The sequence below is a fragment of the Scomber japonicus genome, chromosome 17 (assembly GCF_027409825.1).
Source record: "Scomber japonicus isolate fScoJap1 chromosome 17, fScoJap1.pri, whole genome shotgun sequence".
NCBI classification, from domain to species: Eukaryota; Metazoa; Chordata; class Actinopteri; order Scombriformes; family Scombridae; genus Scomber; species Scomber japonicus.
The window spans coordinates 16,471,307-16,486,518 of NC_070594.1; the positions used below are offsets into that span (position 1 = coordinate 16,471,307).

Below are 15,212 nucleotides of genomic sequence, written 5' to 3' on the forward strand. Positions count from 1 at the left end.
GCTAGGAGGAGCTGGGTGCAAGGAAAATTCTGATCACTCAAAAAGCGAATGGACCTACAAAGACGAACCTAAACTAACAACAGACACAACAGCTGGGGCGTCAGGTAGGGAAGTGTCATGGCATACAACTAGAAATTCAAAACTTCTTGTAACTCTACAGAAACTTTTTAGTTTTGTTGTTGTTTTTTGCAGGTTTAGTAGACAAGCCCATATATGAAGCTGTTTACGTTTAATTTTACCATAAATACGTTGTGCTTCTCTCGCGGTATTTGGGTATTATGTTCGTGGTCTTCACAGATTGACTTTACAACACTTTTATCTCAAGGCATGGATTAGCATCAGTGAGAAAAAACAATAACACATATGGAAAAGGACGTAGTCTCATCCAGTCCTCTCTTACATTATAACAACCAAATAAGATGCTACTGCAGGTGTAGAAAAGTGCACGGAAAGTCTTCAAAATCATGTGAAGCAGAGGAAACAGAACCATAAAACATAACAGAGGTGCTCAGAATTCACCAGAAGCACCAGATTCACTTCCCACTATAAGCTTCACAGAGCTGGTATAGGGCTTTCATTTGCTTTGTAGGGCCACCAAACCATATCAACCTGTTTAACACTGAACTGAGAAATAGAAAAGGGGAACTGGTGATCAGTTAGGCTATTGTTCATCCTTTTTCTTGCACCAGGATTGGTTCAAGTAGGATTAGGCAATATATTGATAATGTTATTGTGATATGAAACTAGATGTTGAATATCTTAATGTTGTGATATGGCTGCTGTTATTTGTCTTTACCCATTCAGTCATTATATCAACATTACTGAAAAATCTAATTGTATTATATCTTGTGAATGCACCAATAATCATCCTGGCAAAATGGTCATAACAGTAATGTTCAGGTAGTTGGTCAAAAACATTGTGATATTTGACTATGTCGATATCGCCCAGGGTTCAAGTGTATTTTTGTGAAAGTAAGTTGATGACCACCACCTGTTGGTTGTTGGGGTTAATCTTACAGTACATGAGCCATTTTATGCAGTGAGCGGCGCACTTTGTTTCTAAATATTCAGAGTTGTGCCGCATGCACTCTGCACCTCAATGAACTGAAGCCTGAAGGGTATTAAAGCATGGTTCTACTCCATAGTCATGAATTTGTATTTTTTTAAAGATCTTCCCTAAAAGTTTAATTGAACTGATGCTTGACAACAAGAGAAGTGAGGTAGACGTTTTCATGTTTTTTCTGCAGAGTGAATGATGTGTGTTTATATGTCTGTGTTTCACCTGCTAGGCCAACTGTTAGCTGGTTGATGATGGACACCCACAGTGAGACCAAGAAGATGAGCTCTTACTTCCCCAGCAATCCCTCCTATGATGGGACCCAGATGAGTAGCTGCCAGGCCCCACGCAAAGGCCCAGGTACACATACAACAACATGTTATATTTGATGTGACAACAGGTTTAAGTCATAGGTGGGTCCATGTTTGACGTTTGTTTCCTTGCAGGTTTTTTTTTAGATTAGGTAATACTTCATTTAAACATCTATAAAGAGTGTGCCTGTCTTGTTAAATAAGGTTAAACGAGGCTTTTCCTTACAGCTTACATTCCCCTGGCTTCACATGGAGCCACCATAAACACTAATATAAATCTTGGTTATGTTTTCAATCTGTATTTGTTAAATGCTAACCTGGGCCCTGTTCCGTACCAATAACTTTCCAAGTAAAACCCCCTGCATATCTGGAACTTGGACTGTAAAAAGGTGCATAAATTTCTATGAACATGAAAACATCACCCGACACAGATTAATGATGAAGCCGCAGGTTATTCATAACTGTTTTTATGCCTGTGTCTTGGTCACCTTGCCCTTAGTGGCTTGATACCAAAAATGTGATAGGAGTGATCATAAACTACTTGTTTTGATAGGGAATTTGGCTCAGTGTTTTGCAAAACTTTGATAGCACTACAGCTGCTGAAGTGTGATAACTGCCACATTTGTGATTGGTTTGAAAATACAAATATGGTGTGAAACACTTTGCTTTTAGTGTACTGGGTCTGCTTGAACTGGACTTTATTGGTATTGTAAATCATTATTATTATTGACAGGTAACAGCAGGATGAACAACTATTCAATGACTCCATGATAAACATGTTAAGTGTGGTAAAATGTGTTTTAGATAAATAAACAATTCACAGATTAAAAGGGTTAGAGTTAGGGTTAGGATGGAGACCAGCTTTAAAATGTGAATGCTGTGGTACAAATCCCTCTATCTGTGCTAAAAAGAAGTAATGTGTAATGTCTTCACATAAAGAACCAGTGCTAATCAGTTCCACTCTGTAAAGTAAGGAGAAAAAAGAGCACTGGGAAATCAATGCTTCTTTTTGTGTGGAATATGCCTGATTTCTTCTTCTTCTGATTTCTTTTTGGAAAGAACAAAAGTTTAATTATATATATAAAACCAATTTTACATGTTTTTGGAAGAAACTTGAGATAGGAACTACAATGACATTACAGTAGTTGAAAATCCAATTACAAGAGTAGTCCAGTCCAAGATGTTAAATGTTGTAACACAATTATTAGATAATGTCACTTACACAGTATTGAGAAAGGTAGTACAGGGCAGCCATCAAAGCAAATAACTCTATAGGGCCCTGCAGTTTGCAGCTGTGCCTATGTTTTTCTTGTATGTTATGCAGTAATACTTGAATTAGAACAAAAAGTCTCACCAGCATACTGATATGGCAGTTGCATGTATATCTTAGCACTTAAGTGAACAGCCAATTATAAAAGCCTCTGCTAGTTTAGATAGTAACAGTAATTACAGTCTGGTGTCCTTTATTGCCAGACATGATAACAGTGAAGTTTACAGCTAATCACATCAATATATAAATATGCTATACATTGAAAATGGTCTATCTATATGCTAATCTCATCAGTTCTGCATTTGTTCCTTCCCTATCTGTGTGGTGCTGATGATAACTAAAGTCTGTAAGTTCACAGTGATACAAATAAGACAAAGCCTAACACACACACAAGATTGCTTCAGCAATCTTTGTGAACCTCCGACCTCTAAGTCCACACAGTCAGCAAGTTAAGACAACTTCCTGGTTGGGGGAAACTTATAAGGGGAAAATCTGTGGCCCTTCCAATAGTTGTAAGAAACAATTATTTGAAAAGGGATTTATTGATGCTATCTGACCCATGCCTAAACATAGAATTGAATCTTAGTTCCATTGCTGTGTCCAAGGAATACACACAACACAGTGAATACAAGTTTGATTTTGCATTTATACCTCCTGCTGCTGCTGCTGCTGCTCCTCATGCTGCATATCATGCTCTTAACCTGATTACAGTAACTGCACACAAGACCATCTGCTCATTTTAAAGTAAACTGGCTGTAAACAAGAACACTGCAGTTGTTTGATCACCAAAAGGAACAAATGGTCGTCTTGTTGGCCCCACTACATGGAGGTTAGAGTCTAAGATCAGCTGCATAATAGAATAACCCTGCCGGATCTGAAAGAGGTTCATTGTGTTGCTCTTTAACACCTCAGTGTGGCACATGCTTACTGATGTGTTCACTGACTTTACTGGCTGTGGCCTTCACTTATTTCCCTCACTACTTACTCTTATGAATATACCAGGAATGTCATTGGCTATCCATGTGTCCATGCTGAGTCGATATTTTTTCATATCTTTCTCTTTACATATCTGTTTTGCTGACGAGGCAAATCTAATTGCAAATTCTGATAATGAACATTACTAGCTTAAAGATTTCAAAATGTGTAGTGGGAAATTAGGAAGAAAAGGTACTTAGGGGGCTTGTTAGGACACGTGCAATGCATTGGATGACAAACACAGTAAACATAGCTGTGGTTGTAAGAAAATTACATTTTAATGTACTTTTAATTAAATCACCTGAGGGTAATGGGTATGTCCTCGGCCAATCATGTAAACATTTTTAGTCTGTGGTGTGTCAGGTAGAAAATTGAGTGTCAGTCTTTGGTCCAGTACCAATGTCATTCCAAAATCCTGAATCCTCAAAGACTTTGACCGGCCACAAGGAAAGTTAATATTATTTGTATAGCCCAATACCTCAAATCACAGATTTGCGTGAGGGGGCCTTACAGTCAGTACCGCAATACAACATCCTCTTGATTCGGATAAGGAAAAACTGCCCCCAAAAACAGTATGCATGAAAAATACTGTGTGAAAAAACAGGATGACCAAATGTATTTTGTGCCATGACAATGTAGCATCTATTATTGCTCTGCTGGGTGCTGTTACCATTACTAATATCAAAAACAACATCCTTAGTTTTCTTGGTGTACAAATTAAGAAAGCTGGAGCTGCACCAATCAACAAACTGATCTACTAATGACTGGTAGTTGGCTTCATCGTCATCTTGAATCAAACACGCAATTACAATTGTGTCATCTGCAAATTTAGTAGTAACATAATTAGATGTGTTGCTTCTGTATTCATTTGTATAGAGGGTAAATAAAACGGGTTATGATGATAGCATATATGTTTTTTGGTAATTAAACATAATTAAATATCCTCACATAAAACAGAACAGTTGCAACATATCTGCCAGCATGGTCTTGTCTGCTCTTACAGGAATGCATGTTTAAAAACTGTGAATCCTTGAAGGCCAGCAAAGGGACTGTGCCTTTAGTTGGGAAGCTGTTACCTTCTATTCTCTGATTCACTCTCCGTTTTTGTCCCCCTTTCTAGGCTGCAGCTGGCTCGTAGTGGTAGCAGCTGTAGCTGCCTCCCTGAGTGGCCTGATGCTGGGCTATGAAATGGGCCTGACCTCTGGGGTGTTGCTGCAGCTGCGGGGCCTCCTGTCCCTGTCATGCCGGGAACAAGAACTGCTGGTCAGCTCCCACCTGTTTGGCGCCCTCCTCATCTGTCTGGTTGGCGGTCCCATCCTGGATCGCTACGGCCGCCGCTGCTCTTTGCTCCTGAGTGCCACCCTTGTAATTGGAGGCACCATAGTTCTTATGGCCATCACCTCACTTGTTGCACTCACACTGGGCCGTGTAATAGTTGGCATGGGAACAGCGCTTTCAGGGACAGCAGCGTGTCTGTACATTGCAGAGATCTCACCGAGGGAGAGAAGGGGACTGCTGGTGACCCTGTACGAGCTGATGTTGGTTGTGGGTGTAATGATGGGATTCAGCTGTAGTTACGCCTTTGCTGCTCTCCCCCATGGCTGGACGTACACATTTGGATTAGTAATCCCCCCTGCACTTCTGCAGATCAGTGCGCTCTTGTTCCTTCCGCCCAGCCCACGCTTCTTGGTGGCACAGGGTAAAGTGGAGCAGGCAAGGACAGTCCTGGTTAGAATGAGGGGTGGGATAACAGAGCATGTGGAGGTAGAACTTAGGGACATCCAGTCTGGACTTAAAGAGGAATCAGAGCATAGTTTCTTGGAGTTGTTCAGTTCTAAGGCCAATCTGCGTTCACGGCTTCTAACAGGCATGGCTTTAGTGTTTCTCCAGCAGGCCACAGGTCAGCCCAACATCCTGTCCTACGCTTCACCACTTCTCCGCAGTGTAGGCTTCAACAGTGATGCCGCAGCAACCTTGGCCTCCACAGGGTTTGGAGTGGTCAAAGTGTTGGGCACTATCCCAGCCGTGTTGCTGGTCGACCGCATGGGACCTAAGAGCTTTTTGTGTGTGGGTGCTGTCGCAATGGGAATATCGCTAGCTGCACTCGGTACATTGACACTGCAAAGCCACACTCACCTCACTAGCCTCTGTAAAAGCCAGACAATCCTCAACCACACACACATGCAGTGGGATTCAAACAGAACCTCTATAGACTTTGAAAACAGCGACATGTTTTCTACTAGCCTCCCAAGCCACTGGAAAAATGAGGAAGCACAAAGGACTAATCAAGAGGATGATGGGATTGGAGAGTCAGGAGGAGGACAGACTCCTGTAGAAGTGTCTTCGTCACTTAAGTGGGCATCACTGATCAGCTTGTTGGTGTATGTGGCAGCTTTCTCCATTAGCCTCGGGCCAAGTAAGCATTTATTAACTGAGTCTTATGTATGCACTTGCTTTACATTCACAGGCACACCCATGGAAATTGGAATGGTGACCTGTCAAGTATTTACCCTTCAGTACACCCTCAGGCATTTATCTTAAAGTTGTCTATCTCCTTTTCATTGTTTCCACATGCTTTACCTTTTTGCTAAACTAAACTATTACCAGTTTTAGCAGTAATGCAACAGGTTCACAATTCTTTCTGTATCCCAGATGTAGAACAGTATCTGTGAATCCATATGCACTGATAGGCACATACGGTATATATGAAGATAATTTATAACATGCTGTACTTTAAAGTGCAGATTGCAACACAGTGTTATCGTACAATAACTAGGCTTAGGTAAAGGAGACACTGAAACACTCCAGTTCCCCAGATAAGACTGCACCTGTTGTCTAATAGTCAAGTTTTGGATGTATTATATTCTATCAAACCTGACTTAAAGCTGCAGTCTGTAGTTTTGAGAAAAAAAGTGGACTTAGCCAGAAAATGTGAACGAGTACAGCCTCCAGGGGCTAGCTAGCTTGTCAACAGGAAGCAGCGTGTACATTTCAAAAAATAAGGAGGGGGGGGGGGCTGCCGGTGTGTGTACAGGTTGTTTTACTCGGGAATGGATTCTTGCAAATCATCAACAAAGGAGACAGTGAATTATGGTCTACTGTCAGACCATAATGACAATTTTAGCAAATATAACATAAAAATAGTTACAGACTGCAGCTTTAATATCAAAGAGTTATTGTGATTCATGTTATTTGCCTTCATGCTTTGTTAACCATCAACTCTCCCTGTTTTTATATTTGTGTTTCCTTTCTAGTGGTCTATGTGGTAATCAGTGAAATCTTTCCAATGGGAGTCAGAGGAAGGGCTGTGTCTGTGGTGTCAGCTGTAAACTGGGCTACAAACCTGCTTATCTCAATGACTTTCCTTACAATAACAGGTGTGTGCATGTTTTTTTGTTTGTTTTCATGAATTGCAGGCTCTCTAAACAAACTTTTATGTTAAACATGTTTGGTTTAGTTCTAAGGTGTATTTCACCTTGTTACTACTACTGGTTGGTTAGGCTGCGTACCTGTTGTGTAGTCATAATGCCATATCCTGTTTTGCATCATTTTACTCTTGTCAGTCAAGTTGATCTAAACTTAAGTCACAAAAACGAAATTCTAGCAGATGAGGTTGGTGTGGCAAGCAAAACACAGAAGCAAGCTGATAGGTATCGGCTTATTTATAGAGATGTATGAGTCATGTGTTGACATTGTTGTTGTTTTTCCAGAAAAAATCGGTGTTGCCAATGTGATGTTCCTGTACACTGCCATGAGCTTCATTCTACTGGTGTTTGTCATCCTCTGTGTCCCTGACACTAAAGGACGCACGCTGGAGGAAATATCCAAAGAGCTGGCGAAGAAGTGACTGGAAACTCTGTTACATTGTCACCAATTTGACCACTAAACTGGTTAAATGGTTCAAACTAACTTCCACCTGTCCCTTCTCTGCCTTACCAGGAAGCATTTCAAGTTGAGGCTCTGTAAGCAGGTCCAGCCTCAGGAGAACCTAATCAGTCGCACGTCCACAGAGATCCCGGGAAAGATCTGACTTCTTCAACAGACCACTACCGCACATCTCACGTGAAAGAAAGTCCTTCATACTAAAGACAATAATCAATAAGGACAATAGCAGTGTTTGAAAAACACAGGTTACACCATGCGCACATCTGTACAGCTACGCAGGTTCAGCTGGTTCCTCTAACAACTGAATTTTCTAACACTTCCTTCTAGTTACATACGCAAAGGAAGAACATGACGGATGGTGGAAATTACACACTCGCACACACAATTATATGTTTAACTTGCTCAAATGAGGATAGCTCAGGGTTTTTATTCTTGTTTGTTAAAAAGTAGAAATGAAAGGTAAACAATTGGGATTGAATATGACATTTTGTAAAATATTTTAAAGATTTATTTAATTTCTTCCTTTACCAATACAGTTCCAATAATGCTCCAAGACACTATGTCAACTGGATAAAGTCATTTGGATGAATGATGAAACTCTGCTACTCCTTTATGTATTTACAGTATGTTTATGTATTGTTTCCATTGTCATATGATGTGATGGATACTTACAAAAGGTTGGCTCTTTTGGACTTTTAAGGCGGAAATCCAGGATGTACTAGAAAACAAAAAACACTAATCACCTCAAACCAACAATTTTCAGGTTCTTTGCTGGATTGCAAATTAATTCCTATAACATTATAGTGTTATGTATATAATGCTCCCTGTCATATTTAATGTTATAACACTAACATGGCTGAAACCAGTCATACCAATTACAGCAGGTATTCCATTTTTGAAGTATGGATGGTGTATGCTCCTTTACAGTTCATGGGAACAAGCAATTAAAAACAATGAACACACTCAGCTCAAACAATCAAGGGTTAAATACTAAAGTTATCAGGGCTAGTTGTAATATTGGGTAGATTATACAATAAGTGATTCCGTTTTAGAGTGAGAAGTGATGTTTTTTTGTTTGTTTTTTACTTGTCAGTGATGCCAAACATGTACATGGCTGATTAACTAATGGAATGTTTTATTGCGAGAAAAGAATGATTTGTGTGGACCTGTTCACCATTAAAATTGCACATTTTGTAACTTGTTCTTAAATTCCGATGATATATTTTTTCATGCTGTAAAATGCTGATTAATTTACCATAACTGTGCCACTGAAAATCTTTCACTCCACCTGTAATCAGGATAGCCATACAGACAAAATGAAAACGATGAACATACAAATGAACAGTCAGACAGCTTGTGGTGGTCTGTTTTATCATTAGCCTTTATTTTTATACAAAATACAAAAGTGTCACAAATCTTCAATTGACACTGGTTCAAAATGAACTTCACCCAACATACTTAAGACAAGTGTCGTCTTTCCTGTCAGACGCATTAATTATCTACATACATATTTGCTGCCTTTATGGGTGTGAGAGCCAGAACAACCATCAGCAGTCATGTCAACATTAGGAATTTGGGTCAGATTTAGAAATATTTAACTTCTCACCATTGTTTTTTGTTGTAAACGACAAATTGTATTCTATGAGGGGTTTGTATTTGAGACAATGGCATGAGCAAAAGACAAGATTTCAGCATGTCTTCTTGGAACACTATTAGTGGTTTTAAGTTACTTCAAAAACTCACATAACTGTATTGCCAAACCTCTTAAAAAGTGAGCAGGCTAACTCTGAACAGAGTGGCTACGTTTGTAATTATGAGTTCATTATTATGAGCGTCACAGCTATTTCCAAAATCAGTTCTTGTGGATTCAATATCTATATCTATTTCCCTGCTCACTAAAAAACAAACTGAATGATTTGTATCTTGGTCTTGCCACCACTGTTACTAAACAAACCAGGAGCTCATAGCTGTGCCAAATAAAAACAAATCTGTTGCTCAACAACTCACCATCTGAAAAATAGATTCTGAAACCGTCCAAAGTTTTCATGACATTACGAAACATTTAGGACATCGATCTTTCTCTACACTGCCCAAGCCTACAAAAACAAATATTTACAGGTTTACTGTGTGTGAGTAACACTATTATTAGAAAGCAACAAGAAATGAAATCGCACCAGGGAACAATGTATGCATTCTGATTAAATGCCACAGTTGTGAACGGAGAACATTTATAGTAAAATGACAGCCAAATACGGTAAAGAAATGTAAAGGAAGCAACAGTTAAAATCAAAGATTAATACAGTTTGTGAGAGAATATGTGCATTGAATAAAAACCTGCTCTCACATGTAACATTATCACCACACTCATCGGTTGGTCAATGGTTTGATGGATGTTTTTCTCTTACACCTCTACCAACAAGCCATGGACGGAGAGTTTTCCACACACAGTGGCAAATGGGACGAGTGCTTGTATATAGAGTTAAGCATGAGGTCTCTCAGTGTTAGCATACGGATCATTTTGCAATGGTCACCATTGTTCATTATTAAAATGGTTATTGAAAACAGCTCTGTGTGTGTCCATGCAAAAAAACACCCATAGCAAATAAAGAGCAATAGCAAATAACTTCCACCCCCTTCAGTGACGGATTTCGGGAGCTGTTTCCGCTGAAGGACATGAAGTTCGGAAGACATACTTGCAAGTTTAGGCTGTTAAAATCACAATAGCCACACAATCCACGACACTGACATTTTGTGAGAAGGTAATTCTGAGAGTCCAACTTTTAAAAATCCAGGTGATCTCCACTCAGTCAATGATGTCAGACATTTGTAACTGTTGCCATGTAGTGACGGAAACAAGCAGATCAATCCAAGGGTAAGGTGCTTCCTCATCAGTCGTGCCCTCTCTTTTGATTCACTCCTTTTTGTCCTCTTGTCGTCCTTCATTTGCATTTGGGCTTCTGACACTCGAACAGTAGTGGGTAAACCTGCTCCACAGCTGTGGCCACATTCTGCACATTTGGTCCTGACCCATGTGATAGCAGGGAGTAGGGATAGGGTGATAGCATAAGGATTGTTTTTGATTAGAATTTTTTTTTTAAAGCAATAAAAATTAAACAAATCCTGATGAAAGAGAGCAGTCAAAACATAAATGACAAAACTTTCTTGTTTGGGTCAATTTCAACCTAATGCACGGCATGTCACACGAGAAAGAGGTAAATCTCATACTTTACTCAGTTAAATTCTTTGAGGAATTGGGTTATTGACAAACAGATTTTCTAGTTGTAAAAGCCTATAACAGTGCATTATGACTACATGGCCTCAATCTCTTAAGATGGTGTGCTTTAGCTGTACAGTATATAGGCTGTTTACAGGAGGGTGATGTGAGGTCAGTGTGTCTGTCTGTAGGCATGTATGGGAGAGATACCTGTGACTGTGAGGCTGCCAGTAGAGAACACCTGTATAGTAGCCTTGAGATTTTTGATCCTGTACGTGGCAGCAGGATGGAGCTCTGGTTCATAACTGACAAAAAAACACAAACATACACATAATGTTCAATGATATAAGATGTTATTTTTAAATATATTTTCAGCACCATTTGCCTTTACTGGATAGTTATTGGTGAAGATGCCAACAGGAAACTAGGGGAAGTCCCTTGTGAGTAAGTGGCATGCGCAGTAACCATATTGCTACTGGTGTGCTCTGTTCAAAGATATTAGAAACACGTCTCACTATAACACAATACATTTCGACCTCCAAAAACACCATGCACATGAATAAATGCTTCACGAAAATGGAAAACTTCCATGGTGATAGGGTTTAGTGCTTGCTTTACCTAATGCCACTCCAGCAAATAGTGTATAAACATTTGTTGCACTGCTGACACAAACAATGACTGCATGAAGTAATTTTAGTACACATCTTCAGTCAGGCATGCTAAAGCTCACACCACTAGATGTCATCCTATCCCTGCAAATACTAAAATAACAATAAGTACAATTGGGGGAAACTTTTTTGAAGTCGAATACTGACTGTAAAATAGATGTCTCTACACATGGGGGCACTCTGACAATAATCTCCTTTTCTGCTCTTGTTGTATCAGGTTGAATTCTCAGCATTGCCTCAGGTAAACAATTGCAGGTTATTATGACAAACTCTGTATTTTTTCCTCATGGCATCACAATTTATAACTCCAAACTAATGAACAAACATTAACACCATCAAGCATTGAAGATTCTGGACTCATCTTAAAGTGAAGATCTGCTTAATGAGGAGGTACAATCTAAACTGATGATGATAAAGACTATGATGATGTTGTAATTCTAATGAGTGTGATTGTGGCAGTTGTTGTGATGTACTCTATTACCTGGCAATAGGTCGGTTGTTCTTAGTAAAGTCTATGAGGCGGATTGCAAATGGCATGGAGCACACTGCCAGCACATTCACGACCTTGAAGGCTGAAAACCTCACCTGAACAGACAACACACATACACAAGCATGAACAACAACATGTAGTTATACATAAATGTCTTTTAACCCCAGCATTAAAGGAAAACCTTTCAATATGGGTCTTATGGCCTCAGAGTCAGAACTTATATTTACAGTGGATCCATCTATATGAAATTATTGTTTGTTGATACAAAATATTAATCTTACACATACAAGAAAATGTTAAGAGGCTGTGTTTTTAATTGTACATTAAAAATGTTTTTCTTCTAATACAACACAAATGTCTAGAGCCTTCATCATCCCTAGAATAAAAAAATGTGTTTGTTTGTAATAACCTTAGGGTTTTTTTGTATTTGTTTAGATTTTTTAAAAGATGTAGACTAATTAAAACAGGAAAGAGTGCATCAGCCATTTGGCATCATTCATTTCCTCTAAAGTCATTTTCCCTTTGCTGCTGATGTGAAGACTTTGACTGTAGGCAGGTACTGCTGGTACAGTGGATGGGCTGGTTGGTCTCAGCCTCAAAGTCTACAAGAATTCAACTAAGTTTATGATTTACGGCTAATTAACCTTAACCACTGCATAAAATTAGGGTTCAAGCTAAAAAGCTAACAATTTGCTATAACAACAGGTAAAACATATGGGACTGTTACACATCTGTCACATCTATACACGTTCAGGATCTGCTTGTGTAACAGGTGTTTAGTAAACTACTTGTGTCTCCTTCACTGGTAGATTTAGTTGCACTTGTGGTGACGAGTTGTTCATAACTAAACTAAAACTGCTGTTCTCACTCTCCATCAGTAACAGAAACAATTTCCTTACTCCACAGCAAAGGGGCCACATTATCGAACACCATTATTGACTGAGACATATATCACTGATATGTTGTGCTTCCCTCATCATTGTTACTCTAGAAAACGAGGTGCCAAGCCTCAGAAAACTTTTAGTCAAAGTCATAGTTACTTGAATAAATAGGCTGTATAAAAAGTTTGAATCTTCAAACTAAAGGGGACATTTCAACTGAATTTTGTATTGCAGATACAATACCTCAACATGTATCACAATAACCTGATTATCATGATTTTCCTGGTATTTACAATACCGCATTTCACCATTGCAAAAAAAAGCTGGTATCTGTACAAAGATGTGTTTAACATACAGTTATGTGAATGTTCTCACCTTGAAGCCTAGTTTTTGAAGACAGCGTGCTAACCTGCGAGCACCCAGCTTTGCTTCATCCTCGCTAAATGAGAAGGGGAAAATAGGAATGAGTTGTGGCACAACTCAAATGGACATATAGGGTTTAGCACGCAAAAGAGAAATGACATGCAAACACTAACTAACTGGTACTCTAAGGAGTATGTTCAGAGCACTAGCAACCAACCACATCACTGTGCTAATTTGCTACAGACTGGCTCTAATGAAGCAGTTTATCTGTTAACATATGTTACTGAGTGTTTTAAGTGAAGTGTGGTAACCTTGTTGCTCCTGTGCAGATAATTTTCCCTGAGGACCAGATTGAGGCCGTTATCTTGGGCTTTCGAAGCTTCATAAGGACCTTCTGAAAACAAAAAGAGTTCAAAATGTTGAATGCTACCAGTTTGGCCCATATCTTAAACATGTGATGATGCACTAAAGCTATACAAATATAAAATACAGGTGAGCTACGCAGATAATCACGTTCCCTCTTTAACAGACTTTGGCTTCCTTACCCCTACTTCTGGCTTATAGATGACATTGACACCCTCTAAGGCAATGGTGCGCAGGTTGAGGTGGCACCTTGTCCTGAAGGTTGCCACCACATTGGTGACAATGATATCAAGTGCCTCGTCATTGCTGGAATCCATGAGGAAGTGTGCGTTGCAGCAAGAGGACCACAGGAGCTTTCTCCTCACACATTCATCATCAGCGCCACCAACATCATCATTTCAAGGACGGACGGGGATTCAAGACTAAATGGAGGAACAGAAAAAAAACAGGCTTTATTAATTATTTAAATGTTAGGAATAATTCATATCTTTCTTTATTTTTTAATAAATTGTTCACAAAACTATCAAATGTGTAATTATGTCATCAACTAACAGTCAGGCGATGATATATGCTATTTCAAGCCTTGGTGCTGCTACTGAACTTGCACCGAAATAACTAATTCATATGTGAGGAGGGGGGCTTGTCACCTCAGAAGCAGCACCAATTCATCTGATCCTCTACCTTTGTGGCTCCCTTTCAAAACACGTATCATACAGGCCTTACATGAGTTATTAAAAAGCATTTAAGAAAACAATATTTATCGTTATTCTTCAAATTTACTTGGCTTGGCAATGTATGTATGTTAGCTTAGCTGCTATTGATTCAGTCTGATTCGCTAGCTACCCTCTGTTGCTACAACCGATCAAAGATAAAGAAAAATATCCTGTGAAAAGCGGGAAATAATGCTGCTATCACCTATATATATATAAAATGATACGGTGTAGCTCGTCGTAGTTTCATGTAAAATGTAAGTGGTTACAGCTGATGAATCGCTGTGTTTTGCACTGTGTAGCAACGCAGCTGATAAGCTTGTTTGGGGAAATGACGCTAGCTAATCTTGCCAGCCCAACAACCCGGTGCCTGTTGTCAACTAACCTATTCACCGCAAACTAATGCAGAATAACTGTACGAACCGCCTGGATGTTATGACTACACCTCCACAGAAATTATCAACTAAAAAAATACAGACTGACGACACTTCACTGCTGCCCAGCTAATGTTGTGAAGAAAGCTCCCCGTTAGCTAGCAACAAAGAGAAGTGCAGAGGCAGATAATGAATGAAAAGTTGTTAGCTAAGCTAGCTAACTGGCTAGCCGTTTGACGTTACACTGAGGAAGGTGGTTCCACTTTTTCCAGGTGGGTTTGCGTGTTAATGGCGAATGTGTGCATCTCAAATGTTGGTTTTGATTCTTTAGCTACCTCCTCTGCTTGCTCAGTCAGCCCCGAGACATGAACAAGCCAGTAAACGGTAAAAATGTTCCTCCGGGGACCCAGAGACTGCACATAAAGATATGTACACCAGCAACCAAGTCCAATTCCGGTGGAAACTTTCAAAATAAAACATGTGACGCAGTCAACGATTACTTCCGCTTACAACTTTCAAAATACAATGATACTGTGTTTTATTAATCTGCCCAATCAGGAAATATATTGAAGGGAGAGATTTGTAGTTTCTTAAAATGCAATATTTTTTTATTCTTCAGAATGCACATGTATCTTCCTACGCATGTGTTTT

General features: G+C 39.4%; 2 protein-coding genes across 3 annotated transcripts; one reads left to right on the forward strand and one right to left on the reverse strand.

Annotated features, from left to right (window-relative positions):
• Nucleotides 1-8,701, forward strand: slc2a12 (solute carrier family 2 member 12). Of its 2 annotated transcripts, XM_053336943.1 has the most exons (6): nt 1-104; nt 1,290-1,417; nt 4,734-6,029; nt 6,868-6,990; nt 7,324-7,456; nt 7,553-8,701. In XM_053336943.1, exons 2-6 carry the CDS (start codon nt 1,309-1,311, stop codon nt 7,641-7,643), a joined length of 1,752 nt encoding a protein of 583 aa, XP_053192918.1. In that variant the 5' UTR covers nt 1-104; nt 1,290-1,308; the 3' UTR covers nt 7,644-8,701. The 2 variants fall into 2 exon arrangements, with proteins under 2 accessions (XP_053192918.1, XP_053192917.1); XM_053336942.1 differs by lacking the exon at nt 1-104 and having other exon boundaries at nt 1,168-1,417.
• A 138-nt stretch (nt 8,702-8,839) lies between these two features.
• tbpl1 (TBP-like 1) lies at nt 8,840-14,999 on the reverse strand. Its single transcript, XM_053336944.1, has 7 exons — nt 14,897-14,999; nt 13,660-13,899; nt 13,426-13,508; nt 13,127-13,190; nt 11,862-11,965; nt 10,923-11,017; nt 8,840-10,520 (listed from the first exon to the last, which is right to left on the reverse strand). The coding sequence occupies exons 2-7, from the start codon at nt 13,792-13,794 to the stop codon at nt 10,438-10,440; spliced, it is 564 nt and encodes a 187-aa protein (XP_053192919.1). The 5' UTR covers nt 13,795-13,899; nt 14,897-14,999; the 3' UTR covers nt 8,840-10,437.
• Nucleotides 15,000-15,212: the final 213 nt, after the last annotated feature.